At 68.5% G+C, this 20,481-nt stretch overlaps 7 protein-coding genes across 7 annotated transcripts; 4 read left to right on the top strand and 3 right to left on the bottom strand.

Moving 5' to 3' along the window:
• Positions 1 to 26: 26 nt before the first annotated feature.
• On the top strand, positions 27 to 2,464 carry FA09DRAFT_309621 (replication factor-a protein). The gene is made up of 6 exons (XM_025740613.1): positions 27 to 291; positions 357 to 1,039; positions 1,104 to 1,831; positions 1,884 to 1,998; positions 2,058 to 2,150; positions 2,215 to 2,464. Exons 1-6 carry the CDS (start codon positions 111 to 113, stop codon positions 2,311 to 2,313), a joined length of 1,899 nt encoding a protein of 632 aa, XP_025597378.1. The 5' UTR covers positions 27 to 110; the 3' UTR covers positions 2,314 to 2,464.
• FA09DRAFT_309620 (hypothetical protein) lies at positions 2,457 to 5,803 on the bottom strand. Its single transcript, XM_025740612.1, has 7 exons — positions 5,542 to 5,803; positions 5,332 to 5,469; positions 5,151 to 5,277; positions 4,685 to 5,095; positions 4,318 to 4,631; positions 3,553 to 4,260; positions 2,457 to 3,497 (listed from the first exon to the last, which is right to left on the bottom strand). Exons 1-7 carry the CDS (start codon positions 5,554 to 5,556, stop codon positions 2,628 to 2,630), a joined length of 2,583 nt encoding a protein of 860 aa, XP_025597377.1. The 5' UTR covers positions 5,557 to 5,803; the 3' UTR covers positions 2,457 to 2,627.
• A 790-nt stretch (positions 5,804 to 6,593) lies between these two features.
• Positions 6,594 to 7,738, top strand: FA09DRAFT_330736 (hypothetical protein). The gene is made up of 4 exons (XM_025742725.1): positions 6,594 to 6,833; positions 6,892 to 7,131; positions 7,186 to 7,281; positions 7,335 to 7,738. Exons 1-4 carry the CDS (start codon positions 6,621 to 6,623, stop codon positions 7,416 to 7,418), a joined length of 633 nt encoding a protein of 210 aa, XP_025597376.1. The 5' UTR covers positions 6,594 to 6,620; the 3' UTR covers positions 7,419 to 7,738.
• Positions 7,739 to 7,806: 68 nt separating this feature from the next.
• On the bottom strand, positions 7,807 to 10,014 carry FA09DRAFT_60539 (hypothetical protein). Its single transcript, XM_025745739.1, has one exon. The coding sequence runs from the start codon at positions 9,799 to 9,801 to the stop codon at positions 8,194 to 8,196; it is 1,608 nt and encodes a 535-aa protein (XP_025597375.1). The 5' UTR covers positions 9,802 to 10,014; the 3' UTR covers positions 7,807 to 8,193.
• A 3,747-nt stretch (positions 10,015 to 13,761) lies between these two features.
• Positions 13,762 to 16,620, top strand: FA09DRAFT_361390 (hypothetical protein). The gene is made up of 2 exons (XM_025745348.1): positions 13,762 to 14,858; positions 14,912 to 16,620. The coding sequence occupies exons 1-2, from the start codon at positions 13,926 to 13,928 to the stop codon at positions 16,553 to 16,555; spliced, it is 2,577 nt and encodes an 858-aa protein (XP_025597374.1). The 5' UTR covers positions 13,762 to 13,925; the 3' UTR covers positions 16,556 to 16,620.
• A 122-nt stretch (positions 16,621 to 16,742) lies between these two features.
• Positions 16,743 to 18,620, top strand: FA09DRAFT_330734 (hypothetical protein). The gene is made up of 9 exons (XM_025742724.1): positions 16,743 to 17,472; positions 17,527 to 17,775; positions 17,831 to 17,902; positions 17,953 to 18,026; positions 18,083 to 18,092; positions 18,149 to 18,232; positions 18,284 to 18,354; positions 18,408 to 18,477; positions 18,529 to 18,620. Exons 1-9 carry the CDS (start codon positions 16,819 to 16,821, stop codon positions 18,577 to 18,579), a joined length of 1,335 nt encoding a protein of 444 aa, XP_025597373.1. The 5' UTR covers positions 16,743 to 16,818; the 3' UTR covers positions 18,580 to 18,620.
• An 18-nt stretch (positions 18,621 to 18,638) lies between these two features.
• FA09DRAFT_339582 (transcription factor Tfb2) lies at positions 18,639 to 20,448 on the bottom strand (the record flags this gene model as incomplete). Its single annotated transcript, XM_025744230.1, has 7 exons — positions 18,639 to 18,684; positions 18,740 to 18,863; positions 18,927 to 19,005; positions 19,061 to 19,108; positions 19,161 to 19,291; positions 19,343 to 19,950; positions 20,051 to 20,448. The coding sequence occupies 7 exons, from the start codon at positions 20,446 to 20,448 to the stop codon at positions 18,639 to 18,641; spliced, it is 1,434 nt and encodes a 477-aa protein (XP_025597372.1).
• Between the last annotated feature and the right edge of the window lie 33 nt (positions 20,449 to 20,481).

The raw sequence follows: 20,481 nt of genomic DNA, 5'->3' as shown, positions 1-20,481 counted from the left end.
GCGTGCGTGCGCTGCCGCGGCTGCGGCTGTCGTGCGCTTGCTGCGCACCCGCCGCGCTCCTCCGTCCAACACCACCACCCTCTCCCTCCTTATCCGACACGCTGCCCAGCATGTCGCTCTCCGACCTCACGCCCGGCGCCATCTCGGCGATGCTCGAGACGCAGGACCCGGCACAGGCCATCCAGGATCCCGTGTGCCAGGTGCTGAGCGTCAAGAAGATCGCCGCCACCAACGCCACCGCACCCGACCGCTGGCGCATCATCCTCAGCGACGGCAAGTACTTTGCGCAGGGTGAGTGGCCGCAGCGCGGCGTGCGGCATGCACCGACGCGCGCCCGTACTCACTCTGCCACGCAGCCATGCTGGCCACGCAGCTCAAGCACCTCGTCGAGAACAACGAGCTCGACCGCAACTGCCTCGTGCGCGTCACGCAGTACGCCGCCAACAACGTGCAGACGCGCCGCATCCTCATCCTGCTCGCGCTCGACGTCGTGTCGCCGCCGACGGCCGGCCGCCTCGGTGACCCGTCGAGCTGGGACCAGCGCGGCGCCAATGGCAGCGCTCCTGCGCCCGCTGCGGCGGCGGCTGGCGGCTCGGCGCAGGTGAAGCGCGAGGGCGGCGCAGCGCCGGCGAACGGCACGCACCGCCCCAACGCACCTGCTGCGGCGCGCCCGGCTGCCGGTGGCACCAGCAAGGCGGGCCCGCGCGGCGCCGGCGGCATGCCCATCTACCCCATCGAGGGCCTCTCGCCGTACCAGAACAAGTGGACGATCAAGGCGCGCGTCACGTCGCGCTCCGAGATCAAGCACTGGTCGAACCAGCGCGGCGAGGGCAAGCTCTTCTCCGTCAACCTGCTCGACGAGAGCGGCGAGATCAAGGCGACAGGCTTCCAGGACGCCGTCGACAAGTACTACAACGTGCTGCAGGAGAACAAGGTGTTCTACATTTCCAAGGCCAAGGTCAACATTGCCAAGAAGCAGTTCTCGTCGCTGAAGAACGAGTACGAGATTACGTTTGAGCGCGACACGGAGATCGAGGAGGTGAGTGGCGCGGGCGAGGGGGCGTGAGCTGCGGCAGAGCACGACGCTGACTGCCGCTGCGCAGTGCACCGATGCCAGCGACGTGCCCGAGGTCAAGTACGAGTTTGTGCCGCTCGACCAGCTCGAGAGCGTCGAGGCGAACCAGGTGTGCGACGTCGTGGCCGTCGTTGAGAGCGTCGGCGACCTCGGCGAGATCATCTCCAAGGCGAGCCAGAAGCCCGTGGCGAAGCGCGAGCTCACGCTCGTCGACCAGAGCGGCCGCTCGGTGCGCATGACGCTCTGGGGCAAGACGGCCGAGACGTGGGGCACGCCGGCGGGCCTCAATGGCGGTGTGGGTGTCGGCGACGGCCAGAACCCGGTCGTGGTCTGCAAGGGCGTCAAGGTGGGCGACTTTGGCGGGCGCAGCCTGAGCATGTTCAGCTCGTCGACGATGCTCATCGACCCCGACCTGCCCGAGGCGCACGGCATGCGCGGCTGGTACGACGAGGACGGCAAGAAGGGCGGCTTCAAGCCCTTCACCAACGCCGGCGGCGGCGGTGGCGGCGGCGGCGATGCCGGTGCGAATGCCAACGAGCGCCGCACCATCGGCGCGGTCAAGGACGAGGGCCTGGGCACGAACCCGGAGAAGCAGGACTACTTCAACATCCGCGCCACCGTCGTGTACATCAAGCAGGAGAACCTGTTCTACACGGCGTGCCCGTCGGACAACTGCAACAAGAAGGTGACGCTCGAGGGCGACAACTCGTGGCGGTGCGAGAAGTGCGACCGCACCTACCCCGAGCCGCAGCGCCGGTGAGTGCCTAGCTGCAGATGCAGGCACGCCGTCACTGACACGTGCGCGCAGCTACATCCTCGCTGCCAACGTGCAGGACTTCTCGGGCCAGATGTGGCTCTCGGGCTTCAACGACATCGGCGAGCAGCTCATCGGCCACACCGCCGACGAGCTCAACGCGATCAAGGTGTGTCTGGGTGACACACGGGCCACGCCACGCAGCACTGACGCCTCTTGCGCGCGCAGGACGAGAACGAGAGCGAGTTCCACTCGATCCTGCACAAGGCCGCCAACAAGATGTACGTCTTCAACTGCCGTGCCAAGCAGGACACCTTCAACGTGAGTGCTGCCCGAGGTCGTCGTGCCAGAGGCGCCGCGCATGCCCACCGCTTGCGCATCACAGGACACGACGCGCATCCGCTACACCATCACCAAGGCCGGCGGCGTCGACTACTCCAAGTTTGGCCAAGAGCTCATTGCCTCGATCAAGAGCCTCATGTAACGCATTCCGGCTCTGCCACGCACGACGCCGGCCGCCTCGCTGGCCGGCGTCCCGCAGCGCGCCTCAGCATGTTCCCCCGATCCTGTACACTAGCCCCTGTTCCGTGCTCCGCCCCAATCGATTCCGCTACTTCACTGTGCTCGCTCGTCTCCAAGGTCATCAAATTTCCGGATCACAAACGGTGACGGGGCGTGCGATGGCACTGAGCGCGTGGAGTGCGCGGCGGTGCCCAGGACGGCTTCCCTGCGAGACAGAGCGCAAGAGACGCGCGCGGGGATGAAGCGGGAGCGGATGGTACGAGGCGCATTCGACCGCTATTGCGGCGAGGCGGCGCCCGAGCTGTGGTCGGCGCTGTTGGCCTTGGGGGGCGTCGGCGCGGCGGCCTGCATGTCGGCGACGGCAGGACGCTTCGGCTCGTTGGCGCCGGCGGCCTGCGTCTCGAGGGCGTGCGCGACGGCCGCGAAGGGCGCCTGCGTGCGCACCACCTCGGCATCGCGCATCTCGTTGGCGCTCACCTCCTCGCTGAGGCTGTGCGTGCGCGCGCGGCGCTGCTGCGTCGAGGCGCTGTTCGCGTCTGGCAGCGCAGAGGTGCGGACGCGCGGCGACGTCGACACGGCCGGCGTCATCATCGGCGCCATGGCCTTGAGGTCGGTGAACGAGCGGTTGCGCTTCGCCTCGAACGTCTCGCTGCCGCTACGGTTGCGGCTGTGCCGTCCGGCGCCGGGGCTGCCAGGGCTCTTCGGGTCGTCGCCCGAGAAGAGACGTGCGGGGTTGAGCATGCGGAAGATGGCCTCGTAGTCGCCCTCTTCTTCCTCCTCAGCCGCGCTGCTGTACTCCGACTCGTCGTCCTCCTCGATCTCGCCTTCGGGAGACTCGACAGAGCTGCCTGCCTCGCCTGCCACGCGCTTGCGGCCCGCAGGCTTCTCGCCACTGAACTCGGCAGCGGTGAGGGCGCGCGTGGTCGTCGAGCCGCGGCGCGTCGGCTTGGCCGACCAGCCGAAGATGCGCTCGTCGATCCAGCCGAGCGGGTGTGCCAGCGGGCTCTGTCCGTCGAGGGCCTTGTTGCGCTTCTCCTTCCAGATCGTAGCGCCCTCGCGGCCGGGGCTCTGACCCGGCGGTGCGCTAGCCATAGGCGACTGAATCGTACGCCGCGACTCGAAGTCGGACCACACCTGCGGAGCGAGCTGGGAGGCGCGAGGTCAGCATGGCAGAGAGGCATGTAAAGTCAGAGCTGCGTACCTCGTCGATGAGAGCGTGCAGCTCCGACGAGATGCGGGCGCGCGTCTGCTGCAGCTCGGCAATGACCTTGTGGTTGCCCGGCATGAGGCTGACGAAGAGCGGCGGCAGGCTCTTGTAGATGTCGATGCCGACCTCTGAGAACTTGAGCGTCGAGTAGCTCATGCCCGGCAGGATGGAGAGCACGTAGAGCGGCATGAAGAGCTGGTGTCGCGTGGCCAGGTTGGCGCGGCGTGCCAGGTACGTCGCCACGCCGGCGTAGAAGCAGTACAGCACGGGCGTGAGGCCGAGACTGACGAGCACCTTCCACGTCGCCAGCACGTCGCGGCCCATCAGCTTCACCTGCGATGCCGCAAGCGCCTCCTTGGCCTTGCGCGCCGAGATAATCTTGGCGAGGATGATGATCGGCGCGTTCAGCACGACACCGGGCAGCGCCAGGCCGCCCCAGATGCCGAGCAGCCCGATGCGGTAGAACAGCAGGCTCAGCGAGCGCCAGCCGGCGCGTGTGGCGCGCTCGACTTGGTGGTCCTTCAGGCCGGCGTACGTGAGGCGCTTGTTGTACTTCAGCACATCAGTCTTGAGCTTGACGATGCGCGGGTCGTCCTTGAACTTCAGGTAGCCCACGATCATGCGCCGGTTCAGCTCGACCACCTGGCTCAGACTCGGATGGTGGCCTGGCGGCGTGTAGAGGCGGCGTCCGGCCTGGATGAACTGTGGCAGCACGAGCGTCAGTCACGCTTGTTGCACCAGCGGCTCGTCACTACGTACCATGAGCGTCTCATAGTCGGGCGCGCGCACAGTGACACTCTTCAGGCCATCGTAGACCAGGTCCATCATGTCGCCGACGGCCTTGCGCTTGCCGTCGCCGCCCTTCTCAAAGAGGCCGACGAGCTCGCGCGGCACGTCCATCGGCGCGCCAAACTCGACGACGGCACGCGAGCGGAACTTGTGCGGGTGGAAGTAGGAGAGACCGACAGGCACGATGCGCACGCGCAGGCCTGGGTTAGCCGACATGGCGCCGAGCGCCATAATGACGACGCCCGCCTTGAGCGGCAGCAGATCAGTGCGGTCGTGCGAGCCGCCTGGCAGGAAAATCGTCAGCACGCGCGTGCACGCAGAACAGCGCACTACACACCTTCCGGGAAGATGCCGAGCGAGCCGCCCTCGGCGAGGCGCTCGTACACCGAGGCATACATGTGCGTCTGGTCGACGAACGGCAGGCACTTGTATGCGCAGCCGTTCTGCTCCTTGCCCTTCTCGGCATCAACGCGCCCCTTGGCGTTGACCTTGGTGCGCGACTTGAGCGCCTCGATGGCCTTGGCGTCCTTGAACTCCTTCTTGATGCGCACCTCGTCGTCGCCGAGTACCTCGACGACCTCGGCAATAGCAAAGCCGGTGCTCTTGGGTAGCTGCAGCTGCCACTTGGGCTTGAGCTCCTTGGTGAAGTTGGTGCCGACGCCCTTGATCAGCAGCGCATCGCCCGACGGGTGCACTGTGATGGTGCCCTTGCCTGGCTTGGCCATGTCGGCGGCGCGAGCCACGGGAACTGAGAACACGGGTCAGAGCGCTGCGGATGCACACGCCGGCAGCGCACCACTCACTGCTCTGCATCAGACGAGCAGCCGCGCCGATGAAGCGCCGCTTGATCGACTTCTCGGCGATGAGGAAGGCCACGCGGCGGCCGGAGCCGCGGCGCACCTCGGATGCCAGCAGCAGCGGATCGAGGAACTGCAGGCCAACGCATCAGCTCGCCGCCCGCTTGCCCACGCTCTGACGACGCACCTGGTTGTGATGCGGCGCGGCCACGAAGATGACCGGGCCCTCATGGGGCTGAGGGATGCGCCATGCTCCGCGTGGCTGGATGGAGCGGAAGAAGATGTTGATGATCAGGCGCCAGAAGAGCAGCGCCAGATCGAAGGCCTGCGAGAGGGCGTCAGTCAGGCTTCGAGTGGCAGGCGGCTATGCGAGCGGCCCGCTCTCGCCCGCACGCACAATGTTGGTCGCCATGAGGCCCTGAGCTCGCAGCGCACGCGCAATAGCACGTGCGATGAGGCGCGGCACGAGGCGGTGGATGGGCAGCGGGAGGCCCTCGAGGAAGCAGTGCAGGTCGCGCAGCGTGCGCTGCAGCTGCGGCGAGTCGTTGCGCGCGCTCCACGCAGGCGGCGGCGGACGGCCCAGGGCGCGCGAGGGTGCGCTGCTGCTGCCGGTGCGGCCACCAAGGACGGCGGGAGCCGCGGCGGTGGCGAGCGGCGCGAGCGCAACGGCGGGCGCAGGCGAGGCAAGCGCCGGCGGCAGGCGCGTCGAGGAGCTGGCGGCGGCGACGGCGGCGGAGTCGGTGGAGCGGCTGTCGTCGGGGCGCATCGGCGGGCAGCGGCAGGCACGGCGCGGCTGGGCCAGACGGCGCAGGCGGCAGACGGTGTGGTGAGATGGAAGCGTGAGGGCGCCGGCGGTGGACGCGAGGAGGACGAGGCGGGGAAGGAAGGGGCGGCAGCGGCAGCGAGTGCGGAGATCGAGCGCGCGCACGGGTCCAAGAACGCGGCGGCTCTCGACAGAGAGGCGCGCGGCGGCGGCGCGCACAGGCACGCAGAGAGAGGCGCGCAAGGCAGCGCGCTTCGAAGCGTGCGAAACCCAATCGCGGCAGCCCTCCTGCACCTGCGGCACGGTTTGCAGTCTAGCCTCGAGCCCGCCCGTACATAAGCCCCAGAGTCAAGTGCTATGCCCCGCCGGCCGGTACCGCATCTCTCAGCTCTCTGCTGCCAGACGGTGGCTGGCATGCAGTCTGCCTTTGCTGCGCACACAGGGCGCGCCTCTGCGCAGGCTCTTAGCGCCTCGCTCGCAATCGCGCACGGATGGGGCAGCGCCGGGGCGATCACGTGCGCCCGCTTGAGGCTGTTCCCACGCGGACCAGCAGTGCGGGCTCCACTTGCCGGGCTGCGACGTCAGCGGCGAGCTGGCTTCGCTGCGAGGGTCCATGAGGTGCGCAACCGCCGGCACGCGCAGCGGCACCTCGTCTTCGGGTCAGCACCGCCGCCGACGCCTGCCTCTGCACCACCACACCCCCGCTCTCTCATATGCGCCCGCGCTCCTCGCTCTTCGCCCTCGCCCTCCTGCCCTCGCTCCTCAGCTGCGCCGCGCGCCCCGCCGTCTCGCTCGCTCCGCAGGCGCCGCGCGCCCTCTTCTTCTCCTCGTCCAGCACCACCGCTGCCGCCTCGTACGGCATGTCCGACAGCAACAACGGCGAGCTCGACGCCAAGTCGGAGCAGCTCATCGCCGATGCCCAGGCAGTCAGTCTTGCCGTGCACGCCACGCCGCCGCACCTCCACTGACACGCCTCACGCGCAGCTCTTCAGCGCCAAGCCGTCCGAGGAGATCTTCACGCGCTGGAGCCCCGACGCGCTCTTCGAGGACCCCATCTGCCTCGCCGTCGGCGCGCGCCAGTACAAGGCGCAGTGGTACGGCCTGGCCAAGGCCTTCAGCGGCAGCATGACGCGCGCCTGGCGCGTCGAGAGCGTGTCCAAGGAGCAGATCAAGTACGTGCAGAAGCAGTGGTACAAGGTCGCCGGCTTTGAGAAGGAGATGATCGTGAGTGGCAATGTGGAGGTGTGTGGCACGCGGATGTGCTGACGCGCGCTGCAGAGCACCGTCGTGATGAAGCTCAACAAGGAGGGCAAGGTCACGCACTTCATCGACATGTGGAACCACAAGGCGCCCAGCACGAACCCGGTCATCTACGTGCGTCGCCGCTGCTGCCACAGTCTGCCATCTCACCGCTGACCAGCCCACAGGCACTGCGCCGGCTCAACGGCATGATCATGCCGCTGTTCGTCGGCGTGCCCAAGGCCGAGCAGCAGAAGCACAAGGACCTTTAATCGCAGCCACTTGACACCACACAAGTCGCGAGACGAGAACCACGTGCCATTTGCAGCCTGGGTAAGCGGGGTGTGTCCGACGCGGCGGGTAAACTGGGAGGGTGCGTCCGTTCACGGGCAGCGAGACGAGAGAGGGTATGATGGAGGAGAGGAGGCGGGAGCGCCGTGACCTTGTTTGCCGTATGTCCGGGGTCAGCGTGAAAGAGACGCGTGCGAGTGAAGGTGCAGTCCGGTGGCGGCATCGTGGAATGCAGTGGGATGCGGTTGCGAGAGGCAGTGGAGCGGACGGAAAGGTGATGGGCGGGTGGCGTGGCGCTCGGGCTTGGCGACGCCCGACGCAGGGGTCGTGAGGGTGATGCAGAAGGGACTCAGTGGCTCGCCTGGCGCGACGGCTGGGCGAGGAGAGACTGCACGCTGATGTCGCGGGCGCCGCCGTGCGTGAAGCGGTGCGACGGCGAGGTGGGCGAGGCGTCTTGCTTGGCGTTGCTGCGGCGCTCCGTCTCGTCGCCCGAGTCGGACGCGCTCTCGTCGAGCTTGCGAGGCTGGTATGCCGCCGCGCCGCCGCTGCGTGCGAAGTGCTGCGGCGCCAGGCTGAGGCCCAGTGCGCTGCCGCCACGCTCGAGGCGCTCGCCGTGCTCGGCGGGCCGGTGTTGGGCGCTCATGCGCGGCATCTCGCGGACACTGCCGTACTCGGGCGACCAGGCCAAATGGCGCGAGGCCGGCGAATGGTCGTGCATGCTCGACGGGCCGCTCATCTCGGCGTCGCCCGCCATGCTCATGTACGGCGCCGGCGGAGCCGAGCGGGCGGCGGCCAGAGACGGCGACTGCACGGGTGGCGACACGGAGTGTGCCTCGCGCTTGACCATCGGCACGCTGCTTGGGTTGCCACCCTGGCGGCGCACGAGCTCCTCGAGATTGCCAATGTACTGTCAAGGTGTGAGCCGACGGTAGATGCAGTGACCTTCACAACGCTCACCTCGATGGCACGGCGCAGGATCGTTGCCTTGCTCTCGACGCCGTCGCCGCACGTCGGCACGCAGCTGCGCAGCTCCTCGAAGCCCTGGTTGATGTGCTCGCGGCGGCGCTGCTCGCTCATGAGGTGTGCCATGCGGCGGCTCTGGCTGGCGGCGCTGTTGCCGCGCCGCTTCTCGGCGGCCGTGAGGGCACGCGGGCGCGTGAAGGGTGCCGATGACGTGCCATACTCGTCAGCGTAGCCGTGGAGCGGCGTGCCGGCCGACGTGTGGTCCATCGACGAGCTGGAGATGCTCCGCGCGGACATGGGCGCAGAGCCGCCGGGCGGCGGCCCGGGGTATGGTGCTCCGCCGCCGGCGTTGCGGCCGGGGCTGCTGGTGTGCATTGCCGCGCTGCGCTCGCCGGCATGACCCTGCATCGGCTCGCGGCGCTCGTCGAGGAGGCGCACGTCGCGCAGCATGCTTGGCATGGCCGGGCGGCTCGGGTGGTGCTCGGCGGGCGAATGCACGGCCTCTGCGCCTGCGCCTGCTGGCACGTACCGCCGCTCCCAGTCGGAGTCGGCGCTACGCGAAAGCGGGCGTTCGGCGTGGTGGTGGAGCGAAGACGACGCCTCGCGCGCCTCGTCGCTGACGGCACTGCGCAGGCGCTCGTGCACGACGCCGCGAGGGTCGTCGAGCGAGGCCGGCAGGCGGCTCGACGTTGCGCCGCTGAGCGTGCGGACGCGCCGCTCGCGCGCCGCCGGTCCGAACTGCGACGGCAGGCGGCGCTCGTCGGCGGGCGAGAGCATGGCCTGCGCATGCTGCGAAGGGTGCATCTGCGGCAGCGACGAGCTGGCATGCAGCGGAGCGCCGTGCTGAGTGTCGGCCTTGCTGTGCATGTCGCGGCGCACGGGGAAGAGCGGAGCTGATGCGCCAAAGGCCTCCTCGGGCGAGCCGGCGCCGACCATGCCGTACGGACGCGGCGGCGCATGCTGCGGCGCCTCGTGCTGCCGGCGCTGGTGCTCGTACGCCTGGCGGGCGTGGTGGTCCTCGTCGCGCTGCCGCAGCTCGTGCTCGTAGCGCCGGGCGTGGTGCTCGTCGCGCTGCATGCGCTCGTGCTCCTGCTGCCGCTGCTGTTGTTCTTGCTGCTGCTGCTGCTGCTGTTGCTGCTGCTGCTCGAGGCGGATCTGGTAAAGGAGGCGCGGCGGTGCCGGCTGCGACGGGCCAGCCGTCTGCTGCTGCGAGGGTGCCGCACGCATCTCGGCGTCGGCGGGCAGCGCCTGCACGCGCGAGCGCACCAGCTGCGGCGCCGAGGGATCGCCGCTCTGGCTGCCGGGGCGCGAGAGGTGCCAGTGCTGGCGCTCGTCGAACGCCGGCACCTGGGTGGCGTAGGCGCCGGGCGGCGCGTCCGCTGCGCGCCGGGCTGGCGGCATGAGGAGCGTCCGCGAAGCACCGGGAAGACAGACGTGGAGACGGGACGGGGTCCGGGGGCTGTGGCAACGCGCAATGTGCACGCTCTTGGAGGGCGAGAAAGCGGCACACACGGTCACCACGTCAGGGAGAGAGGTCCAGGGAAAGAGACACGACGGAGCCACGGCCAGAGAGGTGGCAAGACGGAGGAGGAAACGAGAGGAAGAGAGAGGAGCAGGACGGCGGCGCGAGGCGGACGTGAGCCGCTTATGAGGCGAGCCGGCGGCCACCGAGAGGAGCGGACAGGGGCCTGCGCCGACTGGGGTACCTGTGCAGGGCACCGCCGCTTGGTCAGGCGCCGCAGCCGGCCCCACGTCACCGGTGTGTCGTGCTCCCAGGCGCCGTGCTGCGCCAGGGCCGACCACATGCTGCTCTGTCTCGCATGCCCGCACCGGGTGTGACTCTGCTCGTCTAGACTCGGCGCCGCCATCACGCATTCGGTCCCATGCAGGAAACTCCGGGCCTCGGGGGCGGGAGGCAGGCGCTGCATGTGCAGAGCGGCAGCGCAAGGTGCCGCCGGACTGCCGCTGCCGCTGCATCCTGCATCCTGCGCCGAGCCTGGTGCTGTCGAGCGTGGGCGTGGCGCCCGCAACTTGATGCTGGGACGCAGGGCAGCGCATCACAGCAGCTCTCGTCGCCGAGGTGCGGCATGCTGCGTGCGGCTGCGGCCACGGCAACCTGCGGCACAGATGCAGGGGAGCAGCAGCACGCCAGCAGATCCAGGCGCCGCTCAGGGTGCCGCAGCCGCAGCGCCGCACCCCGGCGCGCGGCCATGGCGCGCGCGTCGGCGACCTGCGCGCGTGGCTGCCGTGCGCTCGCCGAGCGGTGCGCCTCTGCTGCTACCGCACCCTGAGCGACAGCCTCGTGCTGCCGCTCAGAACGCATTGACAGCCAAGTTTCACCAGGCGTGCGACCTGCCAGAACGGGAGAGCGGCAGTCTCCATGCCAGCCGACAGCTCCACGCCGCATGGTCCGTGTGAGGCGACGCTGCGTCAGCCCGCGGGCGTACCGCTGCCGCAGCTTCCGGCGCGCTTACGAGACGTCGCACCCGGCTGGAGCGTATTCCGACGCTGCTGCTCCCGTCTCATTGGCCGTGTGCCGAGGCCGTGCGACGCCGCCTGCCGAACGCCGCAGCGTCGGAGGGTACGCTACCACGGAGCACGAATTCGCCGTCGGACAGACGCGAGACTGCGCCGCCCGCGAGAGAGAGGCGCTCGCGCCGTGGCGGCGCGACGCCGCCTCTGCCCCTCGAATGGCGACGCCGCTGCGCGATGCAGCACCCAGAGGTGCAGAATGCGGCCGCGCGGCAGGCGGATCGCCCGGACGAGCGGACAATCCACGGGCTAACAGCAAGTGGGCGTCAGGCGCAGCATGGCGGCGCACGGACAGGGCGCGTCGAAGCGGCAGGTGGTGAGCGTGGGCGGCTGGGCGCCCGTTCGGTCATGCAGGCACGGCGCCCCGCCCAGCGGCCGTGCGGACCATGCGCCTCGGGACGGCGCTAGGCGCGCAGGCGTGGGAATAGGCGTTCCCCTGCAAGACACGGGCGCACGAGCGGCGGCTGCCCCGGCGTGCAGCCCCGGCGCCACGCCTGCGCCGCACTGAGCTGCGCCGCGGCTGCAGGCTGTCTCGCCTACCCATCCGGCATCGATGCCCGCCCGCGGGGCCTTATTTGCCCACGCTAACGCCATCCTTAGCGCGGCCCACATGGCCCAGCACCCAGCGTGCGACATGTCCCATCCGCCAGCCTGCAGGCCCACCAGACAAGGAGAAGCGTGAGCCGCGGGTCGAGCGCCGCAGCAGCGCAGTGCCCTCCCGGCGAGCACGGAGTATTTCGACCGGTGCTGCACGCTGCAGCAGCTGCATGCAGCTCGCTGCGGGGCGTTAGGAGGTTGGCCCTCCGTCGGGATGCAGCAGCAGTTGCTGCGCCCAGACGCAGCGTGCAGCGTGCAGCGCAGGTGCAGGTGCAGCACGCACGACTCGACGGCGAGCAGCACAGCCGCTCAGCATGCAGAGATCCGGGTGCCGGCACCCTCGATGCGATGCGTCGCCCAATCAACTCGTGTCGGCGTTCGGCGTAGGCATCGCTTGGCACCTCGCCATGTGCGGCCCGGCGAGCAGGAAGCACGTGCCGCCTGCCACCGTGCGTCGACCACGCGGCCGGCTGCGCCCGACGCCGAACATGCACACGCGGCGACAGTCCCGCGGCATGAACGTCCCGCCCCTGTGCACTGTGATGCAGGGAGACGCTGCGCAGCCGCTCAGCGTGGGAGGAGGCGGCGAGGACGACGAGTGGCGCAGAGGTCACGTGCATGGCGAGGCCCTCGTCACTCCTCCATCGTGGGGCCCTCTCGCACCACGATCGCCACCATCAGCTGATTCCCTGTCGTCCGACGGCGCCAGCGCCGACGGCCGCTTTCCGGTTCACGCTCAGCTGCGGCTGCCGGACGTCGGGCCGAAAATATCGGCGCCGGCTGCGTGCTGCGGGCGGTGCTGGGCGCAGCAGCCTCAGTTCGGGCGTTTGCCGCTCAGAGGTTCGCACGCCCGCGCAGCCACACGCCGGCCCAAGTTGCTGCCCACTTTCGCCGGCGATGCCCCCCCTGCAGCCCGTGTCTTGATTCGGCCTTCTCTGGCTGCGCTGTTCATCCGAGCTGTGATCCCAGTCAGACAGAAAGAGCGAAGGGGGCCAGTGTGGGGCGAGGCGGGGCGCATCGCTCGCCTGCGCGTCGCTTCATCCTTGCTCGCCGCGGAACGCGCATCCCGACCGGCGCTCTCGCCGAAGGGGCGTGGGAGGCATGCAGCAATGCCTGGCCCACGCATCACGCTGCCCTGCTGCGGCAGCATGCAGCCCAGCCGCTGCAGCGCCCAGCGTGCGCCGTGCAGAGCAGCAAGTGCAGCGGTTCAGCCTGAACGCTCGCAGAAGAAGCAAGGTGCTGCGCAAGGCCCCCTTATCCGGCTCGGCGTTCTCACGCCTAACAGTCCGTCATGCTCGGCGCCACGCTGCGCGCTGCCCTGCTGCGCCATGCGCATGGACCGTTGATCGTTGGCAGCCGGCAGCACACCTGCTGCTGCTGCAGCTGAGGATCATCCAGATGGAAGCATGATCCGCGGACAGCGAGAGGGGCAGCAAGACGCGAGAGCGTCGCATGGCGGCCGTGCGAGCCAATGGGGTGGCGCTCGATGCGCGGAGATCGGGCAAGGATCGAGGCTCTCCAGCTCACTGCATCTGTAGGATGTACACGAGGTCGCTGTCTGAGCGCTGCTGCCCGCTGAGAGTAACAGCACCCGTCCTCCCTCTTGCTCAGCGCACCATCGCGCATGCCCTACAGCCGAGTGAGGGTCGGTCTGCCGCCCTTGCGCTCCCGTGGCCGGCGGAGGTGCTTTGCATGCTGAACGCTGCCTGCTGTTGCGAGAAGCGCAGGCAGCAACAGACCGCCGCTCCTCACCCTCGCTTACATCGCTGAAGCGTGACGCTGCGCCTGCCGCTCTGCGCGCTCGGCAGGCCCTTCCGGGCGGGCATCGGGAGCGGCTCGCGCCTGCACCGCCGCGGGAGCCGCGAGCCGGCGGCATCATGCGCGCCCAGCCCCGAGGGGCGCGCTGCGGTCGCCGCCGCACGTCTCTGCTGCGAGCCGCACCCCCTCAAAAGACGACGACAAGAGGTGTCGCCAGGCTGACAATAAGGGTCCTCTTGGCCGATGATTGGCTTCTCAGGGGAAATGTGAGGCGCAGCGAGGGGAAGGGCGCGGCTCGATTTTTGAGCTGAGGCTGGGCTGTGCTGTGTGCCTGCCTCCACCTCGATTTCACGCTGATGCGGTGCCTGGCTGTCTGCAGCGTGCAGGCGCGCAGCGGCTGCGGGCGTGCGGCTCCGCGGCGCGCGCCGCCGCGGCAGCGTGCCGCCCTCTCGTTGCGGCCGCGCGGGCGGGCGGGTGCGCAACTCCACGCAGCGCCGGCCTCGGCGCCATCGTCCTCACCACTGCCTCCTCTGCTCGTCGCAACTGCCGCTGCCGCGATGCGCATATCGTGCTAGCATCTCGACACGCAGCATCTCTCTCTGCCGGACCGCGCTCGCGCGCGCGCCCCGCCGCCCGCCATGTCCTCGCTCCTCTCGCCCTTCTCCTTCGGGCCGACGAAGCACGCCTACTTCCACGTGCGCATCACCGTGCACGAGCTCACCAACGTGCCGCTCGTCAGCGGCCACTTCCAGGCCAAGTGGCGCGTGCGCAACGCCCACAGCCTCGGCGCCGTCGCCGCCAGCGGCACGAGCAGCAACGGCACCTCGACGCCCACCAGCGCACACGGCGAGCGCCGCGCCAAGGCGCGCGCCGAGCATGGCGCAGAGGTGCCGAGCCGCCGCGACTCTGGCGACACGGCGCACTCGCGCCCGCGCGAGAGCAAGGACACCGACCGCCGCAGCTTGCAGAGCCTCACGCAGCTCGACCAGGGCGGGGGCGCGCGTGGCAGGGCTGGCGACGACGACTCAGCCGATGAGGAGCATGCCGAGCCCGAGCACCACAGCTTCCTGGGCGGCCTGTTTCACCGGCGCGGCGAGAGCTCGCGCGCTCCGCATGGCTCGCACTCGCGCGAGTCGACGCAGACGTCTGGCGCCGGCACGCCCGACTCGCCGCGCTCGGCGCGCACGCGTAAGAGCAGCGATGCCATGTCGCAGCGCAGTGCCGCGCCCAAGACGTCGCTGCCTGCTGCGCTCGACATCCACATGCCCGAGCCGCGCGGAGCTACAGACTTTGTGCGCGTCAAGGACCTGGCGGTGCGGTGGGAGCGCACGATTGAGACGGGTGTGCGGCTGGGCATCGACAAGCCCAAGTCGCACTCGGGCGGCCACTCTTCGCCGGCCGGCGCGAGCCAGACAGACTTGCTCCGGCCGCACCACCGCCATGGTCTCCGAGCGAGCGTCAGCTCCAAGAGCCTGCGGGAGCGGATGCAGGCGCAGGAGGAGCATGGCGGAGAGGAAGGCGGTGTTGCGGGCATGCTGGCCAAGAGCGAGCTGCGGATCAGCGTCAAGAGCGTAAGTGCGGCGCTGGGCATCGCCATCGTGCAGCTGCTAACCCTACTTCACAGGACATCGAGACGGATGCATCAGGCAGCCACAACGACCACCGTATGGGCCATGTGACACTCAACCTGGCCGAATACGCGCCCGCGCCGTCGCGCTCGCATGGGCATCACCACCATCACCATCACCATCACCATCACCATCATCATCACTCGCATCACCATCAGAAGCGGCCCAGCCGCACCGAGACGCGCCGGTATCTGCTCGCGGAAAGCAAGACGAACGCGACGCTGAAGATCACCATCGAGATGACGTGGGCTGGCGGCTCGCGCGACTACATCGTGCCGCCGATCAAGCGCGGCCTTGTCGTCGGCGGCATCGGCGGCATCATGGATGACATGGCCGCGGCGCAGCTGCGCGGCGCCAAGGGAGCGTCGAGCACAAAGGACAACAGCACCGACTCGAGCTCCTCGCACCTCGGCGACGCGGACGGCGTTCACGGCTCTGACTCGGGCAACGGCTTCAGCAGACTCGTGACAGAGACGACGAAGCTGCCAAGCTTCTACACGGCATGGCCGTCGACGAGCGTCGCGCGCCATGCACGCATCCCGGCCAGCAACCTCACGACGGCACTCTCGGCGAAGCAGCTTGCTCGCGCGGCGAAAGAGGGCGCCGGTGCAGCAGGCGCCGGCGGCCGCCTGACGTTCAGCTTCGCGGGCGCGGCGCATCATGACCGCCCGCCAGAGGAGGTGATTGATGCGATCTTTAGCCAGGGCAACTCGTCAGCATACATGCTCGCTCCGACTGTGGCACGCTCGGACAAGGTGGCGAAGAAGCCTGGGCCCACTCAGCCAAAGCGGGCGCGGCCGACGTACCGCTCCGTTACCGAAGCGCCGGCCGACGAGAACGAGTCGCACCGCGTGCAGCTCCGTACTGCCGAGCACCACAAGGGCCTGCAGCCGGCTGCTTCTCCGGAGCAGACTGCAGACACGCGCAAGCGCACCGACTCGCTCTCTGCTGTCGCCAGCGTTGGCGAAGTGACGGGCCCCAACTCGCACTATGCCGCCAGCCAGACGTCGGACTCGAGCGCCTCAAAGGCTTCGCACGGGGAGGACACGAGCTCGCGGCCGCGCGCGCACGCTCGCACCTCCAGCGCAGGCACATTCCGGAGCATCCTTGCGACCAAGCAGTCTTCGACCGAGGTCCCGGCCGGCGAGCCGCAGTGGAGCGTCGACACTGCGGAGCGCTCCGGCAGTCTCGCCTCGACCTCTTCGCTGCCTTCCGCGCCATCGTCCTCACGACACTCCGTGCACTGGGAGAAGGACGCCGAGGGCTCGGCCACGACGCCGCAGGCTCTGGCGGCGCCGCTGATGGAGCCGCTCACCGCCAGTCCTGCGGCACTCGAGCCCACCGAGCTGGCGCGCTCCGACTCGGACAGCCCGCAGAGCTCAATGTCGGGGCACGGCCGCCGCACGCAGCGATTTGCGCTGCCTGCCGCGATCCACCACTCGCACGGCGTCGCGACAGCAGCTGTCGACCAACCAGCATCTCTCGCTGTGCCTCGTACTGCCAAGCCACGCCGGCGCGTGGGCATCGACCCGGCGCGTGCGGCCGAGGCGGGCTACCGCGGCGCTGGCTGGGGCACCATCTTCGAGCCCGTCGAGCTCGTGCGTCCCGAGCCGCCGTACGGCAGCGAGTTTGTTTCCTAGACGTTCTACTTGCCTTGTCTCTACCTGCACTCACACTGTAACATCTGATCATCTGTCTTGCTCTCCTCGCGCGGTCTGTGTAGGCGTCTGATGCATGGTGTGAGCTGAAGCTGGTCTTGCGAGGATGCGGAGTCGCGCGGCGCGACGCGACTCGGCGACCTCGCCGGCCCTCGTCATCTTGCCTGCTACCACCACAACACTCGCCAGCCGCTTCCACTCCCCGTGACGCTCGGATTTCCGCCTCCTCTGCGTCTGATCTCTGCATGCGCCTGGCTCTGACCCGTCTCTGGTCTGGCCGTCATCTGCTCGCTGCCTCGCCCTTGCGCCACGCCCTGCTCGCCGCCCGACCTCCACTTGCCGCCTTCGCGATGCCCGAGCGACGCGTCTCTGTCCGTGTAGCTGCGGCTGCCGCATCCAAGCCTGCTGCTACGGATGCTGCGGCAGCTGACGCTCCAGTGGCGGCCGCATCGCCAAAGAAGGCAGCGCCCAAGAAGGCCCCGGCCAAGCGCAAGGCATCGCCGCCTACCGCTGAGGCGCCCGAGCAGCCCGAGCCCGGCGCTCCCGCAGCCTCGCCGAGCAAGAAGAAGGCCAAGGCCGCTGCGACCGCCGAGGCCAGTGACGTGCCCGATGAGGCAGCTGCGACGCCGCGCAAGAAGAAGGGCAAGGCGGCTGCCGACCCGGATGCCGAGCGGCACCCCTCTGCTCCGCTCGGCGGTGCAGCGCTCGACACGCTCGCCGCCGAGGGCCTGCCGCGCAACGCCGACATGCCGCAGGAGCTGAGCTATGCGCCGCGGCCAAAGGGCCAGATCCGCATCGCCTCCTGGAACATCACGTCGCTGGCGTCTGCGGAAAAGAAGGGGATGCTGCGCTACTTGATGGCTGAGGACGCAGACATTGTCGTGCTCACCGAGACCAAGGTGAGTGAGAGGTGTGGGGGCGAAGGTTGAGCGGCCGCTCAGAGGAACGCGCAGGTCAACGATGTGCCGCGCCACCCGGCACTGCTGGCCAAGTGGCCGCACCAGACGTGGGGCATCGGCGCGAAGAAGGGCTACGCAGGCATTGCGCTGCTCAGCAAGATCGAGCCGCTGCGCACCTCGTGTGGCCTGCCGGGCGACCTCAAGGCCGAGACGAAGGGCCGCGTCATCACGGCCGAGTACGACAAGTACATTCTCGTCGGCACGTACGTTGTGAATGCTGGCGAGGGCCTCAAGACGATGCCGGTCAGTATCGCTCTGGTGTGTGGTGTGTCGCAGTGCCTGACGTGTGCCTTCACAGGAGAAGCAAGCATGGAACGCAGCCTTCGCTGCGCACGTCGCCGAGTGCGACTCGCGTAAGCCAGTGATCTGGGTGAGTAGGCTCGACGACGGCATCTCGTTCGCGGCGCTGACACTGCTTAGTGCGGCGATCTGAACGTCGTGATCGACCACCGAGACCTGGCCTCAGCATCGAAGAAGTGGAACAAGTCTCCGGGGTGAGCAGCTCGAGCACGGTCGTGCGAAGCGCAGATCTGACGCTGCTTCATCTCAGGTACACCGAGGTGAGGGATGAGAACGCGATGCAGCTGCTGCTGTCGGCCGCTCACTCCGCGCGCAGATTGAGTGCGAGGCGCATCGCAAGTTCCTCGCAGGCGAAGCCCACGACGGTGCTCAGCCATTCGTCGACGTCTGGCGGGAGAAGGTGAGAGCGACGCAGCACACGCCTGGGCATGCCGCGCTGACGATGGCGCAGCACCCCGACGCCGTCGGCCACTACAGCTTCTACGGCTTCCGCGGCATGTGCCGGGCCAAGGGCATCGGGTGGTGAGCGTGACAGCGCAAAACATCGCTTGAGCACTGCTGAGCTTCACCCACAGGCGACTCGACTCCTTCATCGTCTCGAAGCGAGCGGCAGATGCTGTCCAGCAGTGCGCGATCCGGCACGAGGTGAGTCTGGAGGGTAAGCTTGCTCGAGCTGCGCTGACGTGCGTCACTCAGGCGTACGGTGCGAGTGACCACGTGCCTGTCATTGCAGATGTGGTATGGTAGGCGATGTGTAGAATACAGATGGATGGACGATCAGGAGTCAGAGCGATGCGCGGACGAGTCTAGGATTGCAGGCGCCGGCGGATGAAGTCGCGCGTGGCCTCGTCACTGCAGAGGAAGGATGATCAGCACAGCGTCGCGGGGTACATGCCGCTGCACTCACCCCTCAGCGGCGACGAAGAAGAGGCGACGCGCCTCGTTTTGCCACAGCAGCACGCCGAGCTGCGCTGCGTAGTCGCGGACCATCGTGAAGTCGGCAAGCGAAGAGAAGTCGGTGAAGAGACTGCCTGCAAGCACGAGCCAGACCGTCAGCCGCATTCGCTGGGGACGTGGCGAGCAAGCAGACGCACCTGCGGCAGAGGCAACACGGTTCTTCTCGCGCTCCCACAGCCGGATCTGGTCGGTGACCGTGACCGGGAGCAGCGGGTCCTGCGGCGACGCACTCAGTGGACGCTCGGCGCGGCAACAGCGGAGCGCGTCTCACGTTCTTCTGCATTTGCGGATGCGCGTGGTGTGTGAGGTAGGCGATGATCTGTAGGCCTGCGTCAGCATGGCTTGATGGCAATGGGGCCGCTGTCACGAACCTGCTCGGCGGAGATGCCGTTCGACAGCGCGCCCTTGACGCTGTTGCGGTTGATCGTGCCCATGACGAGGTTCGGGAAGCGCGCCTTGAGCGTCACGAACAGGCTGAGCACGCTGATGCGCAGTGGGTTGCCTAGGTGCTCGCTGTCAGTCGATGGGCAGCTTCGCAACAGACGCAACTCACTCGTGTACGCGTACACACGGTAGTTCGTCTCGAGGATCACAAAGCCGCGCTCCTCATTGCCGCCCTCGCCGCCGACGAGCGGCGTGGCGCTGCTCGTCAGCGTCGTGGCCAGGCGCGTGGGATAGAAGCGGCGGCTGCTGCTCTTGCGCTGGTAGATGAGGCCGTAGTCGCGGAAGTCCTCGAGCATGTGCAGCTGCGTGTCGGGCAGATCTTCCGTCGAGTAGTCCTGCCCGAGCTGCAGACTGCCGAGCATGAAGAGGAAGGAGAGCACGTCGACGAGGTCCATGTGCCGCGCGTCTGCCATGGCGAGGTAGGAGAGGAACAGATCCCACAGCTGCGTGTTGACGTCCTCGAGCAGGAACTGGAAGCCGCGCGACGTGATCGTCAGGTCGCTGTCGTCCGGATGCTTCGAGGAGGCGTACTGCATCAGGCCAGACATGCGCAGCAGATACAGCACCGGCGGCCGCGGCGTGTCGGCGCCGTCGGTGCCGACCATGTAGTGCAGGATGGCCTCCCACCGCACGCGCGCGTAGTCGTCGAGGAAGGCGACCGACACTGCATTCTTGTCCTCCGTATCGCAAGGCACGCCGAAGGACCGATGATCGCCGCTGCAGAGCACAGGTCAGCACTCGCCCTCCCTAAACCTCTCAAATGCGCTTCCTAGCTCAGCGCTCCTCTGGCTCTCCTGCCACCCGCGGAGTCACTCACCCGCCAGTCAGCGCCCGCCGCATGTTCTCGCAGAACACGCTGCTTATGAACAGCTTCTCGTTCTTGACACGCACGATGCCAAGCGTGTCGAGACGCGCCATGGCCGCCTCGTATGGCTTGCGTCCCTCGCTGCGAATCCACACACTGGCCTCCTTGACGGGCAACGGCGCGTCGAGGAAGAGCAGCGCCATGATCTGCTGGCGCGCCAGCGTAGGCAGCAGACGGAACACGGCGAGACAGTTGGCGGGCCGCTGGTAGAGGCGGCTGAGCGTCGTCTGCGGCTGCCGGTCGAGGAAGGCATTGATGGAGTCCTGTCCGACGGCTGACGAGGACCCTGCCGCGCCCGCACCGCCCGCCGCGGCGCCCTTGGCCGGCGTGCCGCGCACTGAGGCGGCCATCTGCCCGATATGCAGGTCTCCGGTACAGGCGTG

The sequence above is a fragment of the Tilletiopsis washingtonensis genome, assembly GCF_003144115.1.
Source record: "Tilletiopsis washingtonensis strain MCA 4186 unplaced genomic scaffold FA09scaffold_14, whole genome shotgun sequence".
Classification (NCBI taxonomy): Eukaryota; Fungi; Basidiomycota; class Exobasidiomycetes; order Entylomatales; genus Tilletiopsis; species Tilletiopsis washingtonensis.
The sequence above is the reverse complement of the archived record's forward strand: the minus strand, read 5'-3'. Positions and strand labels throughout refer to the sequence as shown.

Bases quoted from the DNA above. Each gene is read 5' to 3' on its own strand.
- FA09DRAFT_309621 (XM_025740613.1), top strand. From the start codon at position 111: ATGTCGCTCTCCGACCTCACGCCCGGCGCCATCTCGGCGATGCTCGAG. The intron at 1,040-1,103 runs GTGAGTGGCGCG...GCCGCTGCGCAG, and splicing joins GCGACACGGAGATCGAGGAG to TGCACCGATGCCAGCGACGT. The intron at 2,151-2,214 runs GTGAGTGCTGCC...TGCGCATCACAG, and splicing joins CCAAGCAGGACACCTTCAAC to GACACGACGCGCATCCGCTA.
- FA09DRAFT_309620 (XM_025740612.1), bottom strand. The intron at 5,278-5,331 runs GTGCGTCGTCAG...GTTGGCCTGCAG, and splicing joins CCGCGCCGCATCACAACCAG to TTCCTCGATCCGCTGCTGCT. The intron at 5,096-5,150 runs GTGAGTGGTGCG...CCGTGTTCTCAG, and splicing joins TGCTCGTCTGATGCAGAGCA to TTCCCGTGGCTCGCGCCGCC.
- FA09DRAFT_330736 (XM_025742725.1), top strand. From the start codon at position 6,621: ATGCGCCCGCGCTCCTCGCTCTTCGCCCTCGCCCTCCTGCCCTCGCTC. The intron at 6,834-6,891 runs GTCAGTCTTGCC...CCTCACGCGCAG, and splicing joins TCATCGCCGATGCCCAGGCA to CTCTTCAGCGCCAAGCCGTC. The intron at 7,282-7,334 runs GTGCGTCGCCGC...ACCAGCCCACAG, and splicing joins GCACGAACCCGGTCATCTAC to GCACTGCGCCGGCTCAACGG.
- FA09DRAFT_60539 (XM_025745739.1), bottom strand. From the start codon at position 9,801: ATGCCGCCAGCCCGGCGCGCAGCGGACGCGCCGCCCGGCGCCTACGCC.
- FA09DRAFT_361390 (XM_025745348.1), top strand. From the start codon at position 13,926: ATGTCCTCGCTCCTCTCGCCCTTCTCCTTCGGGCCGACGAAGCACGCC. The intron at 14,859-14,911 runs GTAAGTGCGGCG...CCTACTTCACAG, and splicing joins TGCGGATCAGCGTCAAGAGC to GACATCGAGACGGATGCATC.
- FA09DRAFT_330734 (XM_025742724.1), top strand. From the start codon at position 16,819: ATGCGCCTGGCTCTGACCCGTCTCTGGTCTGGCCGTCATCTGCTCGCT. The intron at 17,776-17,830 runs GTCAGTATCGCT...GTGCCTTCACAG, and splicing joins AGGGCCTCAAGACGATGCCG to GAGAAGCAAGCATGGAACGC. The intron at 18,233-18,283 runs GTGAGAGCGACG...ACGATGGCGCAG, and splicing joins TCGACGTCTGGCGGGAGAAG to CACCCCGACGCCGTCGGCCA.